The 26,355-nt window shown below is 51.9% G+C and overlaps 5 protein-coding genes and 1 non-coding gene across 8 annotated transcripts; 1 reads left to right on the forward strand and 5 right to left on the reverse strand.

The window, feature by feature from the left end:
• Positions 1-544: 544 nt before the first annotated feature.
• Positions 545-3,702, reverse strand: LOC119126284 (myc-associated zinc finger protein). Its single transcript, XM_037257460.1, has 7 exons — positions 2,934-3,702; positions 2,368-2,518; positions 1,931-2,298; positions 1,596-1,867; positions 1,434-1,497; positions 1,203-1,374; positions 545-1,118 (listed from the first exon to the last, which is right to left on the reverse strand). Exons 1-7 carry the CDS (start codon positions 2,964-2,966, stop codon positions 826-828), a joined length of 1,353 nt encoding a protein of 450 aa, XP_037113355.1. The 5' UTR covers positions 2,967-3,702; the 3' UTR covers positions 545-825.
• A 135-nt stretch (positions 3,703-3,837) lies between these two features.
• cdipt (CDP-diacylglycerol--inositol 3-phosphatidyltransferase (phosphatidylinositol synthase)) lies at positions 3,838-6,531 on the reverse strand. Its single transcript, XM_037257483.1, has 6 exons — positions 6,335-6,531; positions 5,599-5,733; positions 5,340-5,493; positions 5,180-5,261; positions 4,989-5,070; positions 3,838-4,821 (listed from the first exon to the last, which is right to left on the reverse strand). The coding sequence occupies exons 1-6, from the start codon at positions 6,516-6,518 to the stop codon at positions 4,676-4,678; spliced, it is 783 nt and encodes a 260-aa protein (XP_037113378.1). The 5' UTR covers positions 6,519-6,531; the 3' UTR covers positions 3,838-4,675.
• Positions 6,532-7,011: 480 nt separating this feature from the next.
• Positions 7,012-16,217, reverse strand: taok2a (TAO kinase 2a). Of its 2 annotated transcripts, none has more exons than XM_037257431.1 (20): positions 15,771-16,217; positions 14,094-14,234; positions 13,941-14,012; positions 13,759-13,860; positions 13,504-13,549; positions 13,331-13,427; positions 13,147-13,260; positions 12,983-13,074; positions 12,744-12,837; positions 12,598-12,679; positions 12,246-12,416; positions 11,973-12,182; positions 11,707-11,835; positions 11,398-11,634; positions 11,202-11,330; positions 10,923-11,126; positions 10,558-10,797; positions 10,277-10,489; positions 9,991-10,173; positions 7,012-9,919 (listed from the first exon to the last, which is right to left on the reverse strand). In XM_037257431.1, exons 2-20 carry the CDS (start codon positions 14,223-14,225, stop codon positions 8,987-8,989), a joined length of 3,480 nt encoding a protein of 1,159 aa, XP_037113326.1. In that variant the 5' UTR covers positions 14,226-14,234; positions 15,771-16,217; the 3' UTR covers positions 7,012-8,986. The 2 variants fall into 2 exon arrangements, with proteins under 2 accessions (XP_037113326.1, XP_037113325.1); XM_037257430.1 differs by having other exon boundaries at positions 10,268-10,489.
• A 216-nt stretch (positions 16,218-16,433) lies between these two features.
• jmjd8 (jumonji domain containing 8) lies at positions 16,434-18,968 on the forward strand. Of its 2 annotated transcripts, none has more exons than XM_037257481.1 (9): positions 16,434-16,736; positions 16,879-16,974; positions 17,064-17,112; positions 17,330-17,426; positions 17,503-17,571; positions 17,656-17,778; positions 17,871-17,938; positions 18,123-18,257; positions 18,733-18,968. In XM_037257481.1, exons 1-9 carry the CDS (start codon positions 16,609-16,611, stop codon positions 18,811-18,813), a joined length of 846 nt encoding a protein of 281 aa, XP_037113376.1. In that variant the 5' UTR covers positions 16,434-16,608; the 3' UTR covers positions 18,814-18,968. The 2 variants fall into 2 exon arrangements, with proteins under 2 accessions (XP_037113376.1, XP_037113377.1); XM_037257482.1 differs by having other exon boundaries at positions 16,440-16,736; positions 17,659-17,778.
• A 399-nt stretch (positions 18,969-19,367) lies between these two features.
• Positions 19,368-26,112, reverse strand: kpnb1 (karyopherin (importin) beta 1). The gene is made up of 22 exons (XM_037257438.1): positions 25,774-26,112; positions 25,107-25,165; positions 24,492-24,674; positions 24,161-24,361; positions 23,852-24,004; positions 23,720-23,779; positions 23,558-23,647; positions 23,361-23,471; positions 23,041-23,142; positions 22,748-22,972; positions 22,478-22,669; positions 22,273-22,403; positions 22,042-22,189; positions 21,881-21,952; positions 21,649-21,793; positions 21,488-21,570; positions 21,292-21,399; positions 21,082-21,225; positions 20,791-20,896; positions 20,341-20,455; positions 20,097-20,258; positions 19,368-19,976 (listed from the first exon to the last, which is right to left on the reverse strand). Coding segments are annotated over exons 1-22 (2,631 nt in total). The 5' UTR covers positions 25,814-26,112; the 3' UTR covers positions 19,368-19,975.
• On the reverse strand, positions 20,623-20,766 carry LOC119126433. The gene has a single exon (XR_005098658.1). It is a non-coding gene; the product is annotated as a small nucleolar RNA SNORA79 (small nucleolar RNA).
• Positions 26,113-26,355: the final 243 nt, after the last annotated feature.

Consider the following 26,355-nt stretch of genomic DNA (forward strand, 5'->3'; position numbering starts at 1 on the left):
CAACGGTATACAAAAGGTGCACGCACGCTAATCACACACATGCAGGCGCCACTGAAGAATCTCAGCAGCGTCACACGCACATACATGACAATTCATGGAATGTTTTAAGGATTAAAAACAGGAGTTTGTACAAAGTCTGGAGAGTCATTTTAACCGCCTTCATTGCCTCAGTCTTCCCCGGCTGCGCGTTGGCGGCAGATGTTGATGTAACGTAAAGATGTCATCAAAAGCCCCCCACCTCCATCCCACTCAGCCAGAGGCGTAGCCAAGCCGGGGCGAGCCGGGCGGCGCCCCGGTTAGGACTCCCTGCGCCCCGGTTGAAAAAAATCGAGCTTTTTCGATTCTTCATTTTCATGCCGTTTTTTTCTTTCGGTCTTGCGCGAATGTGCTTGCGCTATTCTATGTGCGCGATGTTATCCATTCACCGTTTGCCTCCCGGACCCGGATGTTGTTTTAGCGATCAGCGAACGGCGTGGTGATTTTTTTTCCTGTGGGCGTGCGCCCCTACTGGAAAAATTCCTGGCTACGCCTCTGCACTCAGCCTAGCACAATGAGGCCAAGACATCTTGGTCCCAAGGAACAATGAAGTTGACAGCATCTTGTTGCCGGGCAACAATGTTGAAGTGAGTTGACGAGCTTTGTGTAGTGCCTTGCTGCATTAGTGTTGACTCAAATATTATAGTATAATAATCCTGATTCTCAAGGCTCTCAAAGAGTTCTTGGCCTCATGGCACTCAGACTTCCAAGTTCCCAACAGTTTGTTATGATGACATCATGGAGATGTCATCGTGATATAAGAGTTCCTCAAAAGCCGCCCCGCGTGTGCTAGCTGTGCGTCTGCGCGCTGATGCTGGAGCAGTCAGTCACCAGCAGGCCCACGGCGCCGCCCCCGTCGGGTGGGGCATCGCCCGCCGGGCCGGCCGGGTCAGGCTCGGCCTGGCTGGCGTGCGTGCCCATGTGGCCCTGCAGCTGGGTGGTGGTCTTGCACTGCACGCCGCACAGTTGGCACAGCAGCACCCCGCCGGGCCCCGCGCCGCCGAAGCCGCCACCGCTCTCCTTCCACTCCTGGCCGTGGTGCTTCTGCGCGTGGACCCGCAAGTACGTCAGCGTGGTAAAGCCTGAAAGGCACAAGCGGCACGCCGTCAGAGCCACCGGGCGACTTGTCATTTCGACAGCAAAAGTATCTGCATGTGTGTTCTTACTGCGGTTGCAAAGGTGGCAGGAATGGTGTTGCGATTGGTTGTGAACTCTCATGTGGTCGGTGATGTACGCCGCCGACAGGAGCTTCCCGCAAATGTGACAAGGCACCTTCTCCTCGTGGCGAATCAGGTGCGCCCGCAGGCGGTCCCGCGTGGCGAACGCGGATGTGCACGTCTGCGGGCGAGCACAAGGTGATGAAGGGATCGGGTCGGGTGGCGGCGGGGGGTTGTTACCGTGCACTTGAAGGGTCTCTCGGTGGAATGCACCTGACGCACATGACTGTTGAGGTGGTCCGGCCTGGAAGAAAACAACTGCGTGAATGGTCAGGCCAGGAGGACGACTGCGGCCCATCTCAGCCAATCTGAAGACGAGATCCGAGGCCGGAAGCGGCGTACCGCGAGAAGGCCTTGGCGCAGTGCGGGCAAACGTAAGGCTTCTCCACGCCGCCTTGGTGCGAGCGCACGTGGTAGCTCATGCGGTCTTTCCTCTTGAAGCGCTGTTGGCAGACCGGACACGAGTATGGCTTCTCGTCCGAGTGCGACAGCCGGTGGCGGTTCAGGTGGTAGACGTCGCGGAAGGCCTTGCCGCAAGCTTCGCACGCGTGGTTCTTTCGCACTTGGTTGGCGGTGACGCCGGAATTGGCGGGTGCGGCGGCCGGTCTGGGATTCTGCCGGGCAAAAGTCAAAAGTTGACTTCTGTATTTCACACCACAAACTTATCAAATCCTCACCTGCTCAGCGGCAGCTCCCACCACCAGCAGCGCCGTCGACGGGATGGGCTGTGGTGGCGGCTGCATCGCCATGGCGACAGTCACCGGGGCGACAGACACTGTCACCTGCTGGCCCGGTCGAGGGAGGGCGTCCGAGGCATCGGGAGCGGTGGGCTCCGTTGGCAGGGCGAGCTGAAGGAGCGAGAGGGGGATGCTCTGCTTGGGGGGCGCTTTGGCAGCCTCATCCTTGTCACGGGCAGCGCGATCCTTCATCTTGATGCCCGTGTGCACCGACTGATGGCGCCGCAGGTTGTAGCTGTTCTTGAACTCCTTGTTACAAGTGGCGCAGATGTGGGCGGGGCGCGGCGCTTTGGGCGGCGCGGTTTTCACTGTAGGGAGGGGGCGGTCACATTACATTCAGCATTATATGTTAGCATTTAGCTAACTGACGCCCTCACCAGGAAGTGGCTCCTCGCTGAGAGCGGCCGTGTCCACGGTGGACGGCGGCGCCACCAGGTGCTCGGCCAACGGACTTTGGGCGGAGCCGCTCAGCTCGGGGAGGAGCTCCGCCTGCAGGGGCGCCTCCTGCTGGCCTGGAGTTGACGTCGTCTGTCACCAAGTGGAAGCAGACAAATTGAGACGTAGAGGTGCAATATTTAATCAATAACACTTGGCCTTCTTTATTTTCAGACACGATCATCGAAAAGTAACATATTTAAGTTGCTTGACACATTTTAATGTAAAACTTAAAATATCCACCATGAAGTGATTTGCAGGGTGCATAATATTTAGAACAATTTGCTGTCCGAACTCCATGTAAACCTTTATTTTCAGGTGGTTAGCTCTGCACTACAATGCACATAAATACATGTTATGTTGTGCACTTTATAAGAGGTTTACTACACCCCCCCCCCCTTCCTGACACCTGGATGCAGAGGGTGGCTGGGGGTGGGGTCAAACCCTGACCCCCGTGTGACCCCCCCCCCCCACAAGTGTAAAGTGGAACAAAGCGCTTGCCTCTCACCTGAAAGAGGAAATTGCTCCACGAAGTGTCCATGCTGCTCAGCGGCCAGTCAGCAAGCGGCAGGCCGCCTGGAGGCTCCGTCGGCCGGGGAGCAAACCAACAAACGCACGCTCGCTGCTCAGTCGCTCAAAAATGACAGATTGTCAAAACAATCGTGCACCACTGGACGGCGTTTGCCAAAATCGCACTTCCTGTTCCTTCAGGACTATTTTGCCGCAAACCAGATGCATTTAGATGCGCAAAAAAAACGCAGGCTGTCTTTCCAGCTCCAATTGTACCTTTTGTGCAATTTGTGTATGTCTACTGTCCTAAAATGTTGCATGCAAAGTAGCGACGAAGTGATGATGAGGAAGATGAAGATGATCACAAATGATGGAAACGCTGGCAAACATTTATTCGCGATAGCTCCGGATGAGGCCTTTGCGCGGGATCCAAGCCTCGGCCTCCCGTAGTGCTCCTCCCCCGACTAGGACGCTGCCGATCGGCCGCCGTCCCTGGCTCCGCCTCGGTGTTTGAATGGACGGGGTGACATCTTTTCTCTTTTTTTCCTCTCCCTCCCTCCCTCGCTGTCCTTCCTCCTTTCCCTTTTTTTTAAATGTCGTCTTGTCCCGCTGCGTCGTTTGTGCATTAAAGGGAAAGTACTGGCTCACGGATGTCTTGTCGTCTCTTGACGAATAAAGGCCGACATTCGGCAGAGGCAAAACCACAACACCCCCGGTCGCCGCATCTGCACTCCTGCTCCCACCAGCCGCCGCCGTTTTGTGTCTGTCGACTTAAATTACGCATCACGTGATCCAAACATCATCCACACAGGTCTCAATGCTGCGTCCTTGCTTTTATTTAATACTTTTTAAAACCACCCAGGAGCAAAAAAAAAAAAAAAAAAAGGCAGGAATACAAGTTGTCCGAAATGCATTTACAGCAGTCAACAAACAAGTGTTTAATAATAATAACAACAAATTCTACACGTTGCTTATATTTCATTACACAAAAAATACTTGGTGCCACAAAAACCTCCGCACGAGAAAATGTGCGTTTTTCACGTGATCAGACACAAGCAAGCGATTGCAGATTTCTCCTGTTCAATCGAACTTGAGACGAGTTGAGCTAAATTCAAAAGTTGAGTGAGGAAGAAAAAAAAAAAAACAGCACACGTGAAAGCACCTGCAACTATGCAGCCCCAGACATAGTAAAGATATAATGGATGCAAATGAATCCGTTCAAGCACCCTGCCCCATAAATAAGAAAAGTAGCACTCTAAAATATTTGACTTCATAAAAACAGGCAGTCATGATAAGGTTTAAAACATAATAATCTATCCAATAGTTTTGTCACATTTTTTCTTTTTAAGTCAGTGGACATCATGACGTTCCTTCAACAGTATGCGTCATGGCCACCTGGGGGTAGTATAATACACAGACAACCACTGAGACGGTCAGAGCTCAGTAAGATGTGTTGAGTTTGGTCTTCACAGAGGATAAAGAATATATGCCTGTGCATATTCTTATACCATCTGTCTACATGTGTTGCTCCACTGTTTTTGTCCAGATAGCCATTGCTTCTAAAACCACTAAATAGATCCAAGTTTGGTTAGATTGTTTTTGGTCAGCTGCCCCCATGTGACCACAAAAACAAAACACTGTGAAGAGATGTCAAATGTGTCCACATGATCGAATGACAATCTGACAAATTTTTGTCAAATAAGCCCCGAATCGCAAAAGATGACCATGCGGTGGACCCTCTCACTGCGACTTCCTAGCAGCGGCGGCACGCTGGGCAGCGTCCAAGGCGGCCATGTTCTGAGAGGCTGTCACCAGGTGCACTGCGCTGATGCATGACTTCATCACGCACACCACGCCGCTCGCTACAAGAGCGAAGTACACTAGCGCTGAAACACACACCAGCAACATTGGTTTTGTAACAAACAGGGTTACAATCATTGGCGGAGCTAGAATTTTTTCCTGCGGGGAGAAGGGGGCATGGGTGGCAAGGATATCTCAGGGCATCCACAGAAAAACATTTTACAAAAGTATAAAAATTGTGTGTGGAAGTTACCACTGGGTTCTTGCAGGTGATGAAGAATGTAGAGCAGGCAGAAGAAGAACTCATTGCCCATGCACATGAAGAACAGAACCACCTGCACACACATACACAACACCTGTCAGTGCTCCAAGCAAGCACGCTTGACCTCTTCTCTAAAAATACGGTTGGCGGTAGAGTGTTATGTGCCAAGTGGCAACTGTGACCTTGTTAGTGTAGTAGATGCGCAGCAGTGGGTTTCCAGACAGGTCGATGCTCTTGTGACTGGCCGAACCCTTGACTGTCGAGCTGCACACACGTACAACGCATGGTTAGCGAGCGCGGCAGGCGGGAAGGGGCGGGGCCGTCCCACAGGAAGCGTGGCACCTGTGCAGGTGCAGCCAGTGGCTGGCGATGTCCAAGCACATGCTGAGCTGGAAGAGGAAGGCGTAGGATGGGTAGAGTAGTGCCAGGTTGACCAGTAGGCACATGGTGGCGCAGCGGTCCGTCAGCATGTCCAACATGGCGCCGAACTGTGTCGCTGCCAACCCCACACACACACGCGTGCGCCTCGTCATCATCAAGTCATCAGTTAAATAAATTAAAAAAAGAAATCATCCTGAGCAATAAACTCAAACGCACGTACATTGGTTGAGGGCCCGCGCGGCATGACCGTCAAAGGCGTCCAGCAGGCTACTGAGCATATAGCACAAAGAGGCGGGAATCGGGCAGCAGGGCATCAGGAGGAAGGACACCAGCGCCAGTACAATGCGGGCGTAACCTGCATGCAAGCAAAACAACACATTTCTCAACATGGTCAAGAAATGAAAGCAAACAACAGAACTTGTCTGACAGCGCTGAAAATGCACAAACATAAATGGATTACGATTCTGTTCCTGGTTTGATCAAACCGTGGACAGATAAAAGACCAAAGGGTTGATCACTGTTTTTCAAGGTGAAAACAGATGTTTGAAAACGTTTTGATTCACCACAAAGACAATCGGTCTGCTTTCATGAACAGCTACAGAAATCAGAGGTTTACAGTTGAGAGGCTGAAATCAGGGAAGGTACCTTTTTTTGTTATTGTTGTCGGAATACGTTGATGAGAAATGTTGCTTGACATCTTTACAAGTGACATCATAAGATGACATGCGGAAGAGAACATTTAACTTAGGTTTCACCTTGGAAGAGACGTACTGTAGTGGTTTTAATGTATGTTTAATTTTAATGTTTCTAAAGATCATAGATCAATAATCCTACCAATCATTCAAATAAAATTGTGACATTTGCAAAATGCGTTGTGATATTCATTTGCCATTTAGTAGCAATTGGCAGCAGGTAGCTTAGCTTCTTCCCTCCGGTGTTCCGCGTCACAAACTCACCGATCAGATTAGGAACGAAGAGGAAAATATTTTCTTGTGTCATCTTTGCGTTTGGAAGTCGCCGAGATGTAAAAGGGTTTTGTCTTGTTTTTTTTATATTGTTGTGGCTAAATCGTGGAAAGAAGCTCACTGAAGACTTCCTTGTCGTCAAGCTGCCGCTCAAGTCTTCAAACAAGACAATCATTTCCGGTATTTTTGCGTTTCACTAAAACACTGGATCTAACGAAACACACGACCAACGATTCTTTTTAGCGACTCATGTTTTCACTGGAAAATGTTAGCAGACACTCATTTTTGCGAGAAGACTTAATGGGGGAATCATTCCGGTGAGGAACTAAATATTTTTGTTTACATATATATTTTTGATAGTTGTGTTTCCGGTATCGTGAGAATGACTGGTTGTGACGTCACATCGGCACCTCCCCTTTAACCGCTACAGGTCTATTTTTTAGCTTCGTCGTCGCCAGTCTGAACCCCGCAAGCGTCGATGTTGATTAGAATTCATTATCATGATCATATTATTTAAGGGCGGCACCGTGGCGGTTACAAAAAAAGGCAACGGCAAGTGTTTAAAATACCGAAATTAGAAAAGAAACATTTTTACAAAATGCTAGGTAACTAATAGAATTGGGGGAAGAGGACAGTAACGCGACAAAAACATCCAAAACAACACAATGTACTGATGTTTGTTTATTTTCCAAAAGTATTTTGTTACGTTTCTGTACAATTGTTTTCCCCTTAAGGTTTCCTTTTTTTTTTTTTTTCCCCACGGTCACGTGTAAAGAAATCCTGATGTTTGAGAAGAGAAGCATCCTAAAGCATGTTTGCAATGGTGAGCCCCTCTCTTCCTGACTTCAAAACTAGAAAAATAATCTTTGCACCGTCCGCCTGTGGGAAACGAGGACTGCATCGTATCCGCCTCATTTCCCCAAACTTTTACTCCTTTAACGGGAGAGCCGAGAAGTGTGCTTCCTTTTTCCCATTACTTTTTGTGCCTTTTCAAGCTTCAACTCACCAAAGGAAAAATGTTACAACGAAACACAAAAAACAAGTCAAAAGGTGAAATGTCGCTCATTTGTCAGACGAGCCGAACATTCTTTGACCATCAGTGCAAATGAGGTAGACGTGACAAGACAACCAAAAACGGCCTTTGCACTCCTCCGCCACGGCGGGAGGAAGCGGCCTGATGATGCTTCTGCACTTCTACCCCTGCGGACACGCAGGCGCACGTACACACACAACGAAAACAAAATCAAGTCAAGTTGAACATGGCACCAAAGGATTGTGGGATTGCTCCACATGCTAATACTGACACAAGAACAAGGAATGCTGGGAAATGGACTTCATGTCATTCTGTCACAGCAATGCTGCACTGCGCTTATTCTTCCCCACAGAGTGGTCAACATTGGCAGTCACATTTTGGAAGAAGAAAAAAAAAAAAAAATTAAACTTAGCATAAAAGCTGGATTCCGCAGGATGTTGCGTTTCTAACCGCTACTGGCACCAGTGGACCAAAAACAAAATCTGAGAAACTGTGGGGGTCTGAGGAATGCAAAACGGATGTAAAATCCAATACAGCAAAATGGTCACCACTCTAAAGGAACAACGAGCTTACACGAGAACGCGCATGTCGCCACAACCGCAGAAATATCCACTGTGAACATCTAAAGTGTCAATCTGTGTGACTCATAAATGGCCAAATGAAAAGGATATGAAAAATATGTTGGGGCAAAATCCTGCGGAATGCAGCTTTAAAAAAATGGCATCCGACATAAATACGACAGCAGTAGCATCTATTGGGCTAGTAGGTCACATGACAAAATAATCCTTATAATTGCAAAGATGCTCTTTGAGTTAGTACGGCTATGTACACTGGCGCAACGTTCACATTGAGATTCAACAGACGCTATCAGAAAAGAGCATAAAGCAAGTTTGTGGGTGACCCGAAGGTGGGGAATGAGGCTGTAACGCAGCGTACTGTAACGTGTGGTGATGTCATCACGCCACGCCACAACGGAACAGGTGCTTGTGTTGTGACGTAACATGCTAGTTACAACACGTGCCATGTCATAACACAGCGTGCTAGCATAAAATGACCAGACTTAAAGTAATGTGTCATGTGACATGACGTAGCCTGCTAGTTGAGCAAACAAGCATGTTTTCTCTCCCTAAAAGTCTTAGTTATAAAAATAACTTTTTAAAATGAACCCCCACAAAGAAATCAAATCACTGAGTTTACGCTGGACGGTGCAGACAAAGCTAAACTAAGCTAACTACAAATTGGAGCTAGCTGGGATGTCTTTTTTTTTTTTCAAACCCACAGCAAATAGCTAAGCTAAGCCAACTGCACGTCGAAGCGACTGGGCGAGCGCTAAGCTAACTCGCCAAAGTGGCGGTGAAGGGAAGACTGGCACGTGGAGTGGTTTGTTGATGTGGCTATCTAGACAATCTCTGCTCAACAGCATCAAACACGAAAAGAAGAGAAGGGCCTATTTACAAAGTGGGAGTGGTTTCAAAAAGCACCGCTCGCTGAGAGGAAGCGCCACGCGACGTCCGAGAGCAAAATCTCAAACTTGGTCTTGTGCAACAAAAACTGCAAACGACACGTGAAGCAATTAAAAATGAAAAGTTGACAGTCTCTGGGCGGAATCCTCACGAGTAGGACAGGTGCGAGCCGTTGGAAATGTGCGATGTGACCGATGTGCTCCGGCTCAAGCCGCCGTCGCTGCCGCCACCGCCGCCACCGCCGCCCGGCCCTCCCGAGGCCGTCCTGCGCAGAGGCTGGGGGCTGTTCCTGAGGGCCATCAAGCCGGGGCCACGTACCCCGAGGCCGCCGCCGCCGTAGCCTCCCTGAGATGAAGATGACGAGGAGGCCGAGGACGGAGGGGAGGACGGGAGCGAGACGGGTGGAGGCACAGGAGGGGGCGGCAGCAGGGCCAGGGACTGGGAGGAGGCGTGGGACGACAGATGGGGGTGATGGTGGTGGTGCCCGCCCTGGGAATGATGGGAATAGTGGCCGCCGCTCCCCGCCCACTCCCGGGCACGATCCCTCTCGTCGCGGTAGAGGTGCGGCGTGCTCTGGTGGTGCTGGTAGTGCTGGGGGAGGTAGTGAGGCTGGGGCGGCGGAGGCTGCTGCGACTGCTGGTGATGGTGGTGGTGGTGGTGCGAAGAGGATGACGAAGACGACGCAGAGGAGGACGACGATGACGCCCTGCCGCCCTTCCCGCTGTCGCTGTCCCTCCCGAAGCCGTGCGACGACACCACCGACTCCGTCCGGACGAAGCTGCCGCTGTGGTTCTGACCGCGCCAAGATGGTGCGGCTACAGAGTTCTGCACACTGTGGCTCCAGTGGCTTCCCGAGCGAGGCACGGGGCGCGAGGGCCAGCCCCCCGAGCCTGAGGAGGGGCTGGGGGCGGGGTAGCCTTGGTTGTAGGCCTCGGCCGGGATGCCGCTCAGCGCCATGCTGCTAAAGCCCAGACGCATGCTCTCCGAATCGAAGGCCTCGATCTCGTGGGCCTGCCGCTCCAGAAGCGTCCGGATACGCTCTGAACGCTCGTTCTGCAAGGACAGCATCTCCTCCTCGATCTGAAAGCCGCAAGACGCCATCGTCAGGGGCAAACTCTAAAAGACGGCGGCGGTGGTGGCGGCGGCCGTACCCGTTGCTCGAGCAGCGCGCGGCGTATGGACACTCTCTGCTCAAGCTCCTTGATCTCACGCTCGTGCTGCGTGTCGGTGTGCATCTTGATCTTGCTCTGGTAGGCGTTGAGCAGCTCCAGCTCCTGCTGCAGTTGCATGCGGAGCACCTGGTACTCCGCCTCCTGGCTCTCGTCCAGTCGAAGCTGCGGCGGGACAACAAATCCTCGTCAGAGGTGCGGGCTGGTGGCAGTCGAGGTGCGGCGGAGTGGAAGGTGCGCGGGGGGGGTGTTTCCTTGCCTTACTCACAGCCTGCGTGGACAGCATATCGTTGATGGAGTGGTCGTACTGCTCAGCCAGGATGGCCAGCTTGCGCGTCTGCTCCTCCTTGACGCGCTTGAGCACGGCCTTGTGGTCCGACTTGGGCGTGCTCTCCAGGAGGTGGTTGCGCAAGGCTTTGTACTGACGTGTCTGGATCTTGCACGTCTCCTGGAACTGACGCTTGATCTGCAGCTCTTTGGACTGCAAGCGGCACAGCGTCAGGACTCCTCACACCACTTGACACAAGGAGGACATCGTTTTGGACTCACCTTGAGGCTTTTGGGCTGCTGCCGCACCTCCACGGTGTGCTTCTGGCGCAGTTCTTGCTCTCGCCGCTTGTTGTACTCCATCTGGTTGGTCAGCTCCGTCTGGTGCTGCGTTCGGATCAGCTCGGCGCGGGTCCGCTGCACTAAGCCCAGCTGCCGGAACTCCAGCTCCTGGGTGGACTCGTGGTGGCGCAGCAGCATGGCGCACTCCAGATCCTTCTGGGTCTGCTTCTTGTTCAGGTCCTGTTGGGGGAGGTGGGGGCACAAAGATCAAGCGGAGAAGGCGATGGAAGGGTGTGACTGCTACATTTGGTAAGTGGGCCCTCAGACCTGATCCCATCTTTAAAAGGAGCACTTTGGGGTGGTACCTCTCTGAGTAGATCCTGCTCCAGGTTGTGTCGAGCCAGCAGCATTTTCCTCTTGTACTGCCGACACTGCAACTCGTAGTACTGCCTTTGCCTCCGGAGCAGACTGGCCTCCTCCTCCGCCTGCATCTGCTGCAGACACTCCTTCTGGCGGATCAGCCACTCCTGCTTCTCCCGCTTAGGGGTAGACTGGTTCTCGTTCAGCTCCTGTCGGGGTTTGGAGGGACGCCGTCAGATGCGAAACCCAGGCGGTTGTCCGCCGAGCTGGCCGATGTTTCTTGCCTCTTTCAGCTGGTCCTTGCGCTGGCGATACTGGCGCTTCTGCGACTCCAGTAAGCTGGTCAGTTCTTTCTTCTGCTGGCCCAGAATGTGCTGCTGGAACTTCTTCTCCTCTGCCAGGGCTGCTTTGGTCTACAGGGAAAAGGGAAGTGAATGGATTGAAGTGGGAGAGATTTTATTTTGAAGTCCTGGCGCTCACCTCCTTCTCCAGGATGGCCTGGTGCTTCTTGACCAGTTTGTCGGCCTCTGAGGAGAAACTGTTCCTCTGGTTCTCCAGCTCCTTGTCCAGCTTGAGCTGATGCTCGTCCATCTCGGCCTTCAGCTTGTTCTCCAGGCCCATCAGCTGCTTCTGGTGCTGTCGCCGCATGCGCTTGTATCCCGACATCTGCTCCCGCAGCGCCGAGCCTTGCTCGTGCTCCTGGATCTGTCGGGTCACCTGCGGATGGGACGGGAGTTGAGTGTAATGCGGGTTTGCTCGCAGGAAAAGGAGGAGGCGGGCCGGTCGTACCAAGGAGGCAGTTCGGATGGTGGCGAAGTGGTCTCGGTTGCGGTAGTAGGCTCTGCGACGGCCGGCGGAGGGAGCCTGGGGCTGCTCCAGCTCCGGCTGGTAAGGGTCATCGTAGATGTTGTCCTGCACCTGAACACCGTCACACTTAAATTAGTTGAAATGCGTTGAAATGGTTTTACTCCTCGCATATGTTTGAAAAAACGTTTTTGACATTGTCTATTAGTGATTTTCAAGAAGACGTTGAGTGGCGGTTATTGCGTCCTTACCGTGGGCCGGTGGATGATGGAGCTGTTGGAGGTGACCGTGTGCTCTCCCTCCTGCATCATGGCCATCTCGCCGCTGCTGTCATCGGAGACGTCGGCCAGGCTGTTGACGGAGCTGCTCTGAGAGCTGGCCGAGATGGACATGCTGGGCACCGACTGCGAGCTCTCCATGCTGTTGACCGTGCCCGTGCGCAACAGGTACTGCTCCACTTCCTGATGCGCAAACACACACGTATGATATCTTTCAGAAACCCATGAAGCGCTCTATCAGCTCACCTCCTCGTCCTCTGCTCCTTCAGACATGGGGCCATTCTGCTGCGTCTCCTGGAAGAGGATCTTCTTCATCTTGCGGTACTGCAGGTTGTCCAACTCGCGCACGGCGTCCTTGGTTCGGGCGATCAGGTCCATGACCACCGTCAGGGGACGCTCGCGGCACAGGAAGCGATGCTGGACAGACACGCGGCGGCGAGGAGTTTAATATCACAGAAAGCCATTATAGAAGCAAATGCACGTTTTTTTGGTAAACATCAATTTCATTCCGAGACCAAAAAGAAACCCAAAACATTGTGTTTTGGTCAAAGGGAGGAAACTATTTTGTTTGACGTTTCGAACTGATGAATGTTCTCACATTGAGCAGCACATTGGAGGTGGGCCGGTCCTGCGGAATCTTCTGCAGACAGGAGTCCACAAAGTTGCGGAAGGAATCGGACCTGACCGAAAGAAAGCGAGGGAGTTAGGGTGTCCGCCGATGGGCAGAAAAGCAAAAGGCCTCACCAGTGATTGGACTGCAGGATGGGGCTCTCATTCTGAGCAATGTGGTATAAGGCACTCATGGCGTTCATGTTGAACAGGGGGGGCTTCCTCTCCGCTGTGACAACACAATTGCACATTTTTAGCCCAGCTTATGGACTTCCATGAAAGACTTGCATCCAACTCGGGAAACATTTTCATTTCAACCACAAAGTGATTGTGGAGGAATTGATGTTTAAATGCTGATCGATTGCATCTCGTACCCAACTCGATGCAGGTGATGCCCAGCGACCACACGTCCACTTTGCCGTCGTACTGCCCCTCGTCCATAGCCAGGATCACCTCTGGAGCCATCCTGCGCACACATACAAATACACAAAATAGTGTCGAAGATAATCAAAGCGGCTGCCGAAAAGTGCGGACTCACCAGTAGGGCGTCCCCACAAAGGAGTTGGCGGGGGCCACGATGGAAGCGGAGCCAAAGTCGCCCAGTTTGACTTGACCGGGCTCCGTCAGCAGGATGTTACCTGCTTTCACGTCTCTGGGGGAGGCAACACTCCGGTCACATGGTTGGAACATGTGACACAAATGAATCAAATGTAAGAGGTCACCTGTGGATCATGTTGTGAGAGTGCAGGTAGGCCAGCCCCAGCAGTGCGCCGTGGGTAATAGCAGCAATCTCCACCTCCTGCAGAGGCTTTTTGTGAACTGGAAACAACAACAAGCGTGTTAGACGCCAGTAAAAAGAGTCGAGCGGCGGCCACCAGAACAGGTTCCGACTCACCTTCGAGGAGGTCGGAGGCGGAGCCCAGGCAGTACTCCATCACCAGCTGCACACACAGTAGACGTGCTTTGAAAAACAAATCTTGAAAACTTTGCGTGGGCTACTTAGTGGTCAACTCATACATTGCTTAGCGCATAAAATATTTTTGCTTAAAGGTTTTTTCTCTTCCAGGATTTGCTTTATTTCTCCTGATAAAAATACATTGTTGCATTAAGGTACACCAAAACAGCGTCAAAGTAAGTGGTGAGGTCGTACCCACGCCGTGTGCTCCTTCAGGTAACATCCTCGATACTCGATAGTGTTTGGATGGCGAAGTTTCTGCAAGAACTTGACCTCTTTGATGATGTCCTGCCACTTCTGCACAACGACACGCCGCAAGCAAGTTGGGTCAAGCGAGCCTCGCTTTCGTAGCGCTCATCAGCGTGGCGTCGGCTCACCTCGTTTGTCTGCTTGCCGCTGTACGACATCTTCTTGATGGCCACCACCTCATTGTTGCGCACGTCCCGGGCCTGAAGGTGAGTCAGCCGACGGAGATGGTGAGGCTTGGCCAGTCAAAATGGTTTGATAGAGGCGGCGAGAGAACAACTCACAAAGTAGACGGCTCCAAAGCTGCCGTGGCCGATCTCCCTGAGGTCGGCGAAGAGCTTCTCCGGGTCATCTCTGCAAAAGAGGTCGGCCACGTCCGGGTCCTTCAGACTGCCCGCCCGTGCGCTCGAGGGCATGGCCAGGGCCTAGCGGGGGAACCAGAGTGCCAAAAGCAGAACATCATACAATGTTACATCATCTTCATCTGTGCGCACTCGGGATGCGCTCCCACATGGCTGGGATGTGAAAGGCGGTGGAAGAGGAAGGCATGCGGAGCAGCGTAGGAGCAACAAAATGGCAGCGCATGAATGTTTTTTTTATACAATAAAAGCGCCTGATACAGAAAGGTGACATCAGTACTCGGTTATCCCTAAAAAAGTTTGATTTTATATACTAGGCATCCTACCTTTTTGCCTTTACAATGAATACAGGACCAGTTTGACCCTGTTACAGATTCTTTTGCATGTATGTAAGATTATCTGCGGCGTTATCTCGGCCGTTTAGAAGAGTGTGAGGAGAGCGTGTGGAGCATTTGGACGTCGTTCAAGCGTGTTGCCGCGCTTGTGACAGGAAACATAATCAGCAGGCAGCCGCGAATGATTCAGTGAGCGCACAAAAAAAAGCCTGTGGGCCACTCGAACGCCCCCCCCCCCTGTACGCGCAGGCATTCTTTCAAAATTTCCATGTATACATTTGAGTGGCCTCCAGCGGGAGGGAAGGAAGGAAGAGGACGTAACGGCCTGACAAACAAAGCGGCGTCACAAGGAAACGAGCGGCCGCAAAGTAGAGAGCACAAACTAAAGCAGGAAGTCAAAGACGCAGCGTTGTGTCTTTGTTTGGCCACAAAGCCTTCCATGACTCATGTGCATTGCTTCGTCAGCGGTGCCTAATGAGCGTCGTCGCGTGACTCTTGTTACACGTTTGGATAATGCGAGCTGACGCAGCAGCGTTCAAAAGGCGCAAAAAGAGCCTGAATCCAGAGGAAAAGAGACCAATCTTGTATAAGGCTTGGGTGACAGCTACCGCTTGCCAATCAGGCCAGGATGTACCAGAACATTACGTAATAAGAAGTGCCTCTCCATAAGAGTTTTTTTCATCCAAGTTCGCCATCGACTGGACCTGGAAGCACGTCATAGATGGCACAAATTGACTTATCGCCAGTAAATCGTCAGTGTTCTCCACAATGATTGGCACTACTGGTTAAGATGTACCAAAATGTTAAAGAAATGTTAAGGGAAATCTCAATAGAAGTTCACATAAAGCTGGAAGCCTGATGGGAACCACAAACCTCTGAACTGCATACAACCTGACAATACTGACTTCAAAAGACGCCACACTGGATCGGGACCAGCTGTGACGTCAGCAGAGCTAACCCGCGATTTAGCATGACAGCTCCTATTCAAAAGACACAAAATATGAAGGCAGCCTTGGCTACTGCGAGCCGAACACAAATGGACGATTGTTCCCAGCCAGACGGAGCCACTTTGTCCTATTTTACATTCCGCTTTGTGCACTTTGTCCAAAAGTGGGTCAGCCGGAATACTGGCTGGCGATGAGCGGAGACGCGTGACGAGAGAGCGCTAGAACATCCATGTCACCCCTGCGGCCCGTTCGGAAACACTTTAATTACTTGATTTTTTCCAATTATTTGTTTTGCTTGTTTGTTGCAGATTTTTACTCACCGCGGCTTACTGCAGTTCCGCTGCGGAACGAAAAAACAAGCGCTTTGCAGTGGAGCTAACGAGCTTGCGTCCTCATAGTGGCAGCGGCGCGACATCCACACGACGTTCGCTCATAGCCTCTCGAGCTCAAAATCACACGACAAACGCAATAAATAACTCAAGTGTATTCCAGTGGGGGCGACTGGAAACTTTCAACTCGTACTAAACGTTAGCTTAGCCTGGCTAGCTGCTAACGTTAGCTTAGCTGTTCTGCCGGGTGTGGCTGTTGTTCGCTCACGGAGCTCCGCTTCCGGTCCAATACGTCCCACTTGAGAGGAATACTCAAAAACGGGCTGTTTAAAATCTCTCTTTAAAACATTCTCCCCATCTTTGTCTGGGCTCTTTTCATCCGCCGTTTTTGTTCAAGATGGCACAGACAGATGGGGGCGGGGCTCCGAGTGTATGCCCGGAAACCATTTCATTTCTACATCCTGTCAGGCTTTGGATTCCAAAATAAAACCTCCCCTTCTAAATCTATCTGGCCTCCATCCAGTTGTTTGCCTACCTGCCTGTCTTTCTGTGCACCATAGTCCTCCCTGGCACTTCGGAGCACTAGGTGGCAGTATTGTATCATGTGGCTGGCGATGATGCGCCACCGGAATAAGATTTTGGAGATGTTAGGATCTCCCACGTTATTCTGTTTCTTGAATACAGCACGGCCAATGTGCTTGCTTGTGATTGGTTACTGACCACGAAGTGAAACGCCGCTCCGCTCGCTAAACTGGTCGAAATTCGTCCTCGACCCAACTGGGCCGTAATCTTTCCTTTTTACGTCAATTCATTTTGGAAGATTTGTTGAATGGAACTTTGGAAAATTTTACACCCAACCGCCTTTCGCTTGGCTCTGCTCTCCTTTTTTGTCCTGCTCGAGGCGCAAACGCTCAGCGAACACCAACAGGAAGGCGGCGGGGATAACGACGGCGGCTGGTCAGTTCTCTACTCGAGTCCGTTTTACATGACTTTATCACCAGCAGAGACTGGTCGGTCAAGTTTTTCTTTTGTGAGCAGTCCATTTATTGTGATAAGGATTGCCCACATTAAAAAAAAACAAGTTCGTGTGTGCGTTTAGGTGGTGCGGGTCCCACCTGAGTGTGGAGGATGAAGGTCTGTGTAACTTGGAAGTGGTGGACGGCTCTTCGCTGTCATTGCGTCACTTCCTGGACAGGTCAGCCACATGTGTGCACCAGACTTCATTTCCTGGCACATATGCTAGCTAGCTAGCAGAGCTGCTAACCTAACGTGATGTTTCCATAGTTACGCGTACAGGATGCCGGTGGTCATCACAGGACTGACGGACAACGCCGTGGGTTTTTCTTCAGCTTTTGCATTACATTTGTGTGTTTTTCTTTCAGTTTGTTTAAAAAAAAAAAGATTTTTGTTTCAGGTTGAATTTATTTTCTGTATGTTTGTCTTTCATGTTCGCTTTATTTTATTAGTCTAGTTTGACTTTTTAATGTTAAACTAGTTTTATATTCATCATATTTGTATTTGTTGAATTGTACTTCCTGTTGATGTTGTAGAAATTCCGCTCTTTGTGCTCCAAGTGGAATTTACTGGCTGCATACGGTGAACGGCAAGTGCGTCTCAGTACAGCCAACACGTATTCATACACCAAAGGTCAGCCGCCGCCGCCGTCTTCCCATCGTGCTTGGCAGGGCGCCGCGTGACATCGTGTGATCTGGTGCGCCCACAGTGGACGTGTCCTTCAGGGACTACGTGAACGTCCTCCTCAGGCCGCAGTCGCCTGGCGTTCTGGGCAGCGGTGAGTCGGAGAGGGCCAAAGACGTGATGAAAATGTGCTTTAGTCTTTTTTGTGCTTCTCTTTTCGATGCACGTTGGCGACCAGCAGACACTTTGTACATGTTCGGTGACAACAACCTGAGCGAGTGGCAGAGTCTTCTGGATGTTTACAAGCCGCCCCCCTTCTTGCTGCCGCACACCAGCCGAGCTTTCAGCTTTGGAGTTGCCGGTCCGTCGTAGCAACTTGGAGTCTTTAGAAAGAATGAAGACTGCAAAAACAAAGCTAAATTGTCCTTGTCCTCATCATCTACTGTTGTTCAGGTCCTGGAACTGGCGTCCCCTTCCACTGGCACGGCCCGGGATACTCGGAGGTCATCTACGGGAGGAAGGTAGGTCAGTGGTCGTTGTCGTTAGGGATTTGACTGCCTGTCCTCCGTCAAGTTATCATGCAAGCCCACATTTCAGGTTTTCACCTGAGAAATTTCATCTTGTAAAAAGTAAGCCCGTTTCAATGGGTGATCGCGTCACATGAGCACTTTTCATGATCAGCTTTCTTTGTTTTTGCTGGTCCAGCGCTGGTTCCTGTACCCGCCGGAACACGAGCCCCACTTCCACCCCAACATTAGCACCCTCTCATGGCTGAGAAACATCTACCCGCATCTAACCCCACGCCAGGCCCCGCTAGAGTGCACCATTCGACCTGGACAGGTATTCCATACACTCGAGGCCTTCAAACTCTTCTTCTTCCCTGTTTTCCAACAACATATTTTCTAGACATAAATCCCGATCTAATGGTTCCCCTGGTTCTAAGTCCTTTAGGCGCGTCATCAAAAATGTAACCTCAGTCAGTTAATTCGAAATTCCCACGTTTGCGAATAACCTTTGCATGTTTATTCTGGTGAATTTTATTGGCTACGAGATCGAGAATTAGTAAAAGAAAACCTAAAAGACGCATCTGCTTTCCCGCGTTTAATGGTAGAAATGTGCAACAGCGCTCTCGGCTCTAATGGTTTGAAACGTGGTAATGCACTCCCAGTTCTCCTAACTACGACTACATTCTTGAAAAATTGACATTTTTCTCTCCTAAAATGAAATTTTGATTGTAACTAATTCTGCTTGAGAAGCTTCACACGCTTGACGGCTCGTTGCGTCTTGTCGTACTAACTTGACATTGTGCCCTCAGGTCCTATATTTCCCTGACCGCTGGTGGCACGCCACACTCAACCTGGACACCAGTGTCTTTATCTCTACATTCCTGGGATGAAGCTGATGAACACACACGAACCATCTGACAAACCTGACCTTTTCGTGACCCTTGATCTTACATGTTCAACTTTCATAAGATTAAACAAAAAATTAATTTTCTTGTCATCATCCTGTTGTAAAATGAGTAAACATGCAGCCAATGGTGACAGACAAGTTGGTGTGTGTCTGTGTGTGTGTAAGATGTGACCTCAACCAGAACTAATCATAGTATGTGTGTGTGTGAAGGAGGTGCCCAAGCTTTGGTACAATATAGACTTTTATTAGTTCACTCAATAAGAAATGAAAGTCAATGACAACTCAAGTTGAACATGTCAACACAGGAAGTTGTTCTCACAACAGCTGCCACAGCTCACCAAAATAAAAGCTGCGAAAGGAAGGCGTTCGCTCGGCCGGGTGTTTGGGCCGAAAATGGGCGCATCCAAGCGTGCACCAACACCGTGTTAATATCAATGTTCTTGGCTGCCTATAAAGACAGCGTGAAAAAGGGTCAAAGTTCAGAGTCCTACGTGAGTCCAAGGTGTTGAAAACAAAGTGAAAGACAGGACGTGCTTAGGGAATGTTTCAGATGATTTTATTGTTTTCTGTTTTCAGAATGGAAAAATAGAAGATTTGACAAACGTCTTCAATTCTCGAGCAGAAATGTGACCCAAAAGCCAAACCAAGCGCAGCCGCTTCCTTTGGCACTCGCCCCTCAAGTGCTTTTAATGTGAAAATACTTCGTGCCGAGTTGGCCGCGGGCCGACTGACGGGGCCGGGGGTGGCTCTGTTGTCCGTCTGTGGCGTTCTGGTGCGCCAAAGCAACTAAAAGTCTGATTTTAGCCCCTCCCCCGCCGGCAGGGTCATCACAGCAATGCAACCGGGAGGCGAGAGGTGGACGGGGCTTTTATTTAAGGGACAAGAGTTGTCCACAGGCTGTCAGGGTGGGTGGGCAAGAAGAAGAGGAAAGGAGGGCCCCGGCAGACCGCAAGGTGGTGATGTCATCGTCTCTCATACGCAGACACTCATTATTGTCATAGTCATCATCGTCGTCGTCGTCATCATCATCATCTTACGTGAATCAAGTTGAGGCGTCGCCAGGCAGACGACGTCGTCCGTTTCGTCCCCAACGTCCATCCAGACGTCCAACGCACACGTGCCGCTAACCCGTCACGCTGAACTCATCTGAAAACAAACGCAAACCTTTAGCGGTACGACGGCTGCAACTTACGATTATTCTCCATCACTTTCCCCCAAATTAATCAGATGAAAATTTAAAAATGCGTGTCGGTGCACGGTTCGGACCAGGCCTGGCTCTTGAGCTTGCGCAGTTCCTTGGTGGCCCAGGTGGCTAACATTTTGGTCCGGTTGGTTTTGGAACGCCGTCCTTCCGTCAGCAGGTCGTTGATAAGCGGCCGAGCTTCCACCAGCTTCATCACATCTTTGCCAAACGCCGTGCACAGGTCGCTGACGAACACGCACAATTGGGCCACATTTGCATACGGTCGGCTAGCCGGCGGGAGCTGAGGAGTGTTGTGTTGCGCCTTACCCGATGAGTCCGGCGGCATTGGCCACGACCACGTCGGAGTGGTCGTCGTCCTCGGCAATGTGATGGATGAAGGACAGGATGAACTCCACGCGAGGCTGCACCAGCATCACGTCCGCTGACGCCACAACAACGACAAGTCACTCATTGGCCAGCTAGGCAAACAATCATTCTCTCATCCATTGCGACACATTTAGATGCCCCAAAATCAAGTGGATGAGTGTCAACACACAGATTTGGTACACAGTGGCCAACGAGAATGGCCTCCAAGTGAGAGAGAAATTGTTTTGTGGGGTCCCGCAAAACCAGCAAGCCGAATGTTCTTTGGCGCGAGGCCTGCAGCTTTCTGGGTGAAACGACCCCAAATTTCTCTGTGATGTCATAAAATCTTCCTGTTGAGACTGCCAACAGGAAGAGGAACTGACATCACATGTGTGATGGGCGGTCTCTTACGATGGACGTTCTCCTGGTCGCCCTTCAGACCCTGAATGATGCCCGTGTACGCCTCCAGGCAGCCCTCGCGTAGATTGTTCAAGTAGTCTACCATGTCGTAGTCTGTCTGCGCACACACAACAATTTCCGTTCAGTCTTCGTGGCCTATGACATTGTTGTGCTGAACATGGATTCTATGGATTCCCAACCAAAGACTTGAATATACAACAAATTATTTTGAGTGGCTTCACACATGGGTTAAAATGTTTACAATCAAGCTAGCTTGTTTTAACATGAAAGATGGCGGCTCACCTTGTCCACTTGGGCCTGCGAGGCCTGCTGCAGTGTGTCCAGCACGATCTCCAGGTACTTCTTGAACTCGCCCCCGATGGCCATGGCGATGTCGCCAAACACAGACAGAATCTGCGGCTTCACCGACCGATGGACGTTCTCGTTCTGCGTGCGTGCAGACGTGTCAGAGGGGACGGACGGGGGAAGGATAGGCGGGGCTTGGCAACTCACCCCAAGGTTCTCCAGGAGGAGCTGCATGATCTCGTCGCAGTAGACCAGGATATTGGTCGACAGTGCTCGGCACAGGTCGCTCACCAAGCCCACGGTGGCCAGGCACACCTTCAATGGAATTCAGATATTTTCAGAAATGTATGGTTCACAAAAGGTTGACATGTTTGTGGTACAACCACATTGCCCTCAATCCTACCTGGTACTCTGCGTAATTCTTGAGGCCAATGGTGAGGAAAGGCTTGAAGGCCTCCATGTACTTCTGGAATTCTGCGCCCAGAACTGCAAGACCAAATCATAAATGAATCCAACCTCAGAAGAAGCAGGTCGCCATCTGTCCCTTCGGCCGGCCAATGTTACCTTCAACCAAGGTGGACACGGCCATGAGGGCCTCCTGCTGCACACCTCCGGAACCAGCCGTGCTCTGGAACATCCGGAGCAGCGAGGCCATCACCACGTCTGAGATCTGAAGGGCGTCCTGATGCTGCACCTTCCGCAAAACGTTCTGGGGAAAAAAAGAAAAAAAAAGCCATGTCAGAGCGTCAAGTGGCGCTGGCAGCCGGGACGAAGGAGAGGTCAGGCGGCGGCTCACCTGAAGCGTGGCACACAAGAGCGACTGTAGGTCGTTGAACTGGATTCTGTCAGAGGTGCTCTGAATGTGCGACTGTGGAGGCAAGTAGTCGCATCATCATCATCATGCAGGACTTTATCTGGTGGAATGGGACTTCACGGTCCAATAAAAAGTGTTCTGACCTCCATCTGCAAGACCTGCTGCAGTCGCTCCATGATGACCAGGGTGGTCTTCTGCACAGCGGGGTAACAGTCCTTGGCACTGTTCTTCACAATCTCCATCAGCGCCTCGTAGGCAGCCGAGCGCAGGTTGTTCTGATGGCCGTCGGGTCTGCGCAGCGAGCGAAAGCCATGTGATCCAACTCGACCGAGTGTAGCGTGAGAAGTGGCGGCGTGAGGCCAAGCGAGGCTGACCTGTCGGTGGTCTCCAGCAGCTTCTGGACGATGAGCTCAAAGGAGGATGACAGGCAGTAGGTGCTGGGCTCCTCTTGGTCCTCGGCTGCTTCCGTGGCCTCATACGCCGCCTCCGCCAGAGACGAGAAGGCCTAAGGCGACCAGCGCAGGTCATGCGTCAGCTTCAGGGGTCTGGAGCCTCGCCCCTGCCGCCAAGCCCACTTACCCAGCACACGTTGTTGGCCACCCGTGGCTCGGCCCCCAGGCCCTCAATCAGGCACTGCAGCAGCGGCGCAAGGTAGACTTCGTTGATGACCGCCTCGGGCAGCAGCTCGCAGATGCGGCCCACCGTCCACGCCGTGGTGTCCCTCACAACCACACCGGGGTCCTTCATCAGCTCGATCAGCGTCGGCATCGCCTGCACCCAACAAAGTCAAAGTCTGTCTGACAGCCGGCGCGGCTTCTTCTGGCCCGCTAGACATCAAACGCGACCCACCTGGATGACCAGCGGTTTGAGCTGGTTGGGCTCGGGTCCTTCCAGGATGGAGCCGAAGGCCATGACGGAGGCGTCGCGGTAGCGCCAGTCTGGGTGTTTGATGTGCTCTTTGATGAAGGGCAAGATGTGCGGCACCACGTCGTCCTCACAGCACGTGGATAGCAACATGAGGCAAACACCCGCCGCCTTGCACGGGTTCCAGTCATCGTCGTCGTCGTTCTCGTCCTGGGGGCCGTGGACCAACGTCAAAAAGGCCGTGTGGAAGGCAGGTAGTCGGGCAAGCCCAAACTTACCTGCTTGATGAGGGTTTGCGTCAGGATTGGGACCAGGTACTGCAGCGCTCCCTTGGCGTAGAACTTCGATGTGTGTTCTGGAGGGCGACCCTGCTCAGACGCCTGCTTGACATAAAGAGCACAGGAGCCGGCCGTCACTGTCAATTCACTCATTGCTTCCACCCTCATCACTACAGCGAGTTTTTCTACACAGATGAGCGCAGACCTAAAACAAGTCAATCTCACCTAGTGAAACAACAATCACACGATTGATCATCAGATCCGTTCAATTTTCGAGTGGCCATCGATTGTTGACGCATTGTCGGGACACGCTCACAAACCTCAGACGCCTCAATGGCAAGGTCCATCTCCTCGTCGCAAACGTTGGACCAGAACTCGATGCCCTGGAGCGCCACCTCGTCAATCTCGCTCTTCATGGCCTCGATGGTGATCTGGAAACACAAACAAACCAGAGTTTGCCCGCCGTTGGGTCCATGTACAATTTTGGGTCACCAGTTTGGTTCGCGGCCATTCTTACTGCAAACAGAGCCGGGCCCATGTAGGCCTCCATGTACTGGTAGTACAAAGACATGATCTTGACCAAGTTCTGAAGGGCCGCCACCCGCACCTAAAGACACGCATCACATGATCAGCCGCGTGTGACCGGATGGGAGCTTTTGGCAGACCTTGCGAGACTCACTCGAGTGTCTGGACACTGCGTGGCCTCGCAGACCACCTGCATGATGACGTGCCTCTCAGTCTGCGACACACACACACACAGCAAACATGAGCAAGCGAGCGGTCAGGCAACCCAGCGATTGCGACAGCGCACCTCCTTGTCAAAGTTGGCTTTGGTGAACTCCAGCGAGTTGAGGAGCGCGTTGGTGGCAGCCAGTTTGACGTTGTTGCTGGGCTCCTCCTTCCTCATGCCCTGGATGATGGCTGTCAGGATCTGGTTGCCATTTTCCTGAAGCTGCTCGGGATCCTGACGAAGTATTCATAGTGACAAGTACTTTTTTCCCCCCTCAACTCAAGGAATTAAAAAAATAAAAAGAAAACACAAACTGGGTGTGATGTGGGTTCTAAAATTGATCTGTGGTATGAAAACTGCCCATATTTGTGTATTTGGCAGCCAACTCACGATGTCCTGGCAGATGTAGCCAATGGCCTCCAGGGTGGACTCCTTCATGTGCTCGGTGCTGGACGGGCCCGTCACGTTGGAGACCAGCTGCGGGATGAGCTCAGGCCACTGGTGGACGGGAATCTCAGCGCAGGCAATGCCAGCTACACACTGCGACGCCGAGCTGGGACGGTATGTCTCCGTGCCCAACGTCTGCAGAACCTGCGTGGTGCACAGGAGGGAACCCAACACATTTGGGAGCATGTGACTTTTAGGTGGTGTCTTTTAGGTTGTTTGATTTTTTTCTGGCTTAAGACCTCATTTATATAGTTTTCGATCTCGCACAACTTACGTAGTTTTTAATCTGGCAGCGAGCATTTGCATCCACGGCCAGCCATCTTTGCTGGTACTGAGCTTTGACATCTGGATCTTTGGAGGTCAGAGAGTTCTTCACCTGCAGGCCCGCCGCTACACGCGCCACCTGCGTGTTGCCAGGGTTGGCCAACACCTTGGACAACTCTACCAGGAAGGTCGGCTGATGGGACAGTGAGTCAACAGTTAACTATATGACCGCTTCATTGTTACCCGATCACCACCTATGTGTTGTTGATTGAGGGTTAGGGTTAGAAAGGGTTCGATTGTACATATGATCAGAATGACAGCACATCAGTCTCAATTTGAAACCAAGCCCATAATGCATTGCGTGTCATGAGTCGTCTTTAAACTCTCAAGGGAAACGAAAATAAAACATGACATGCTTGTTTCAGCTGAATACATTCCTGATTGCCCTTGCCACATTCAGTAGCCGTTACGGAAGCGTTCCCACTCGCCCGAAGCCAGCGACGGCAAGTTGAGGGTGTAGCCGGGAGGTCCTAATGCTAAGGCTAATGCTAAAGTTAGCGCCGGGCGGGCGGGCTCCGCGCAGGCGCGTGCACGCCCGTCCGTCCACCTCGCGCGCCCGACTCACCAGGTTCTCTATGGCCGCCTGCTCCAGAAACTTCTGCGCCGCCTCCAGTTCATTCCGATCTGCATACAAGCAATCAACAATCCATGAAACTGCAAATCAATAAAACCCAGCACGGCGGGGTTCCAACGTGTGCGCTAGCCTGTAGGCACGCTAGCTTGCAAGACCCAGTCGGCGGCTCCCTCAATAAAGCAGAAGCACGAAATATTCACAAGAAAAAGTTTACGGGGGGAACACTTTGACGTCGCTTCGGCACACAAGAGCGGATAGACATGCCGCTCGTCACCCAAGTGCTCGCAAAAGAATGTTGGCGGCCGAATGCTACATGCTAAGGGGCTAGCCAAGTGGCTAACGGCATGGGCGGAAGACAAAAGTCAGGAGAAAACATGTTTGCGTCCGAGCTACATTTGGCTTTTAGCAGTCAACTCAACACGCACTCACCGAGGCCGAGCGGACCGCCTCACGCTGAGCGAACACCGGGTAGATGGCGTTCCAAGTGAGCCGCCGTGAGGCCGTCCGTGGCGTATAGCTCAATGCTGGCTAGCTCGCTAACAGCCCCAAACTTTCACCGGTCGACCGGAGCCGCCCGGCCAACTGAGGCCCCGCGGAGGCCTTGGTGCGGCGAATGTTTAGCCAGCCGCCAGGCCAATTAACACCGACAGGTACTTGCCTGGAGAGATGGTTTTCTCGAGGATTGTGATGAGCTCCATTCCGTCCGTCCACCGGCGTCCGGCAGCCGATAGCGCGCCCGACGAGAGTTTGGCTTAGACTGACTGACTCGAGCAGCTCGGTGAAGAGGCGGTTCCCGGTTTTGGGCGTGGAATGTTAGGGAAAATATCTCTTAAAAGTCGCTTTGTTGCTTTTGCTGCTGCTTTTGCTGCTGCAGGCGCTGCTCGTCTGGGTGTTGGTAGTGGTGAGCTGAGACCGCTTTGCCGCCGCCCGTTCGCATCGCTCGCTCGTGTTGCGTCGCGAGGGAAAGGCCGCGCGCTCCCGGTCGGCGGAAGGATATCGCACAACTGGGCCGTGCGCGCACCCGGCCGGCGGAAGAATAGGGCACCGCGGCTGATGCATTCAGCGACCGTCGGACTGGGTCGATGCCGCAGGGCGGAAACCCAAACAAGGCTTTTTTTCGGCGTCTCCGGAGGCTCGGCTCGCTTCAGGACAGCTTAGACGTTTCTTATGACATCGGTATTTGTGACGAATTTGATCATTTTCGTCGGTTTTGCACCGACGACAAAAAGAAGCAGAGAGC

The sequence above is a fragment of the Syngnathus acus genome, chromosome 8, assembly GCF_901709675.1.
Source record: "Syngnathus acus chromosome 8, fSynAcu1.2, whole genome shotgun sequence".
NCBI lineage: Eukaryota > Metazoa > Chordata > Actinopteri > Syngnathiformes > Syngnathidae > Syngnathus > Syngnathus acus.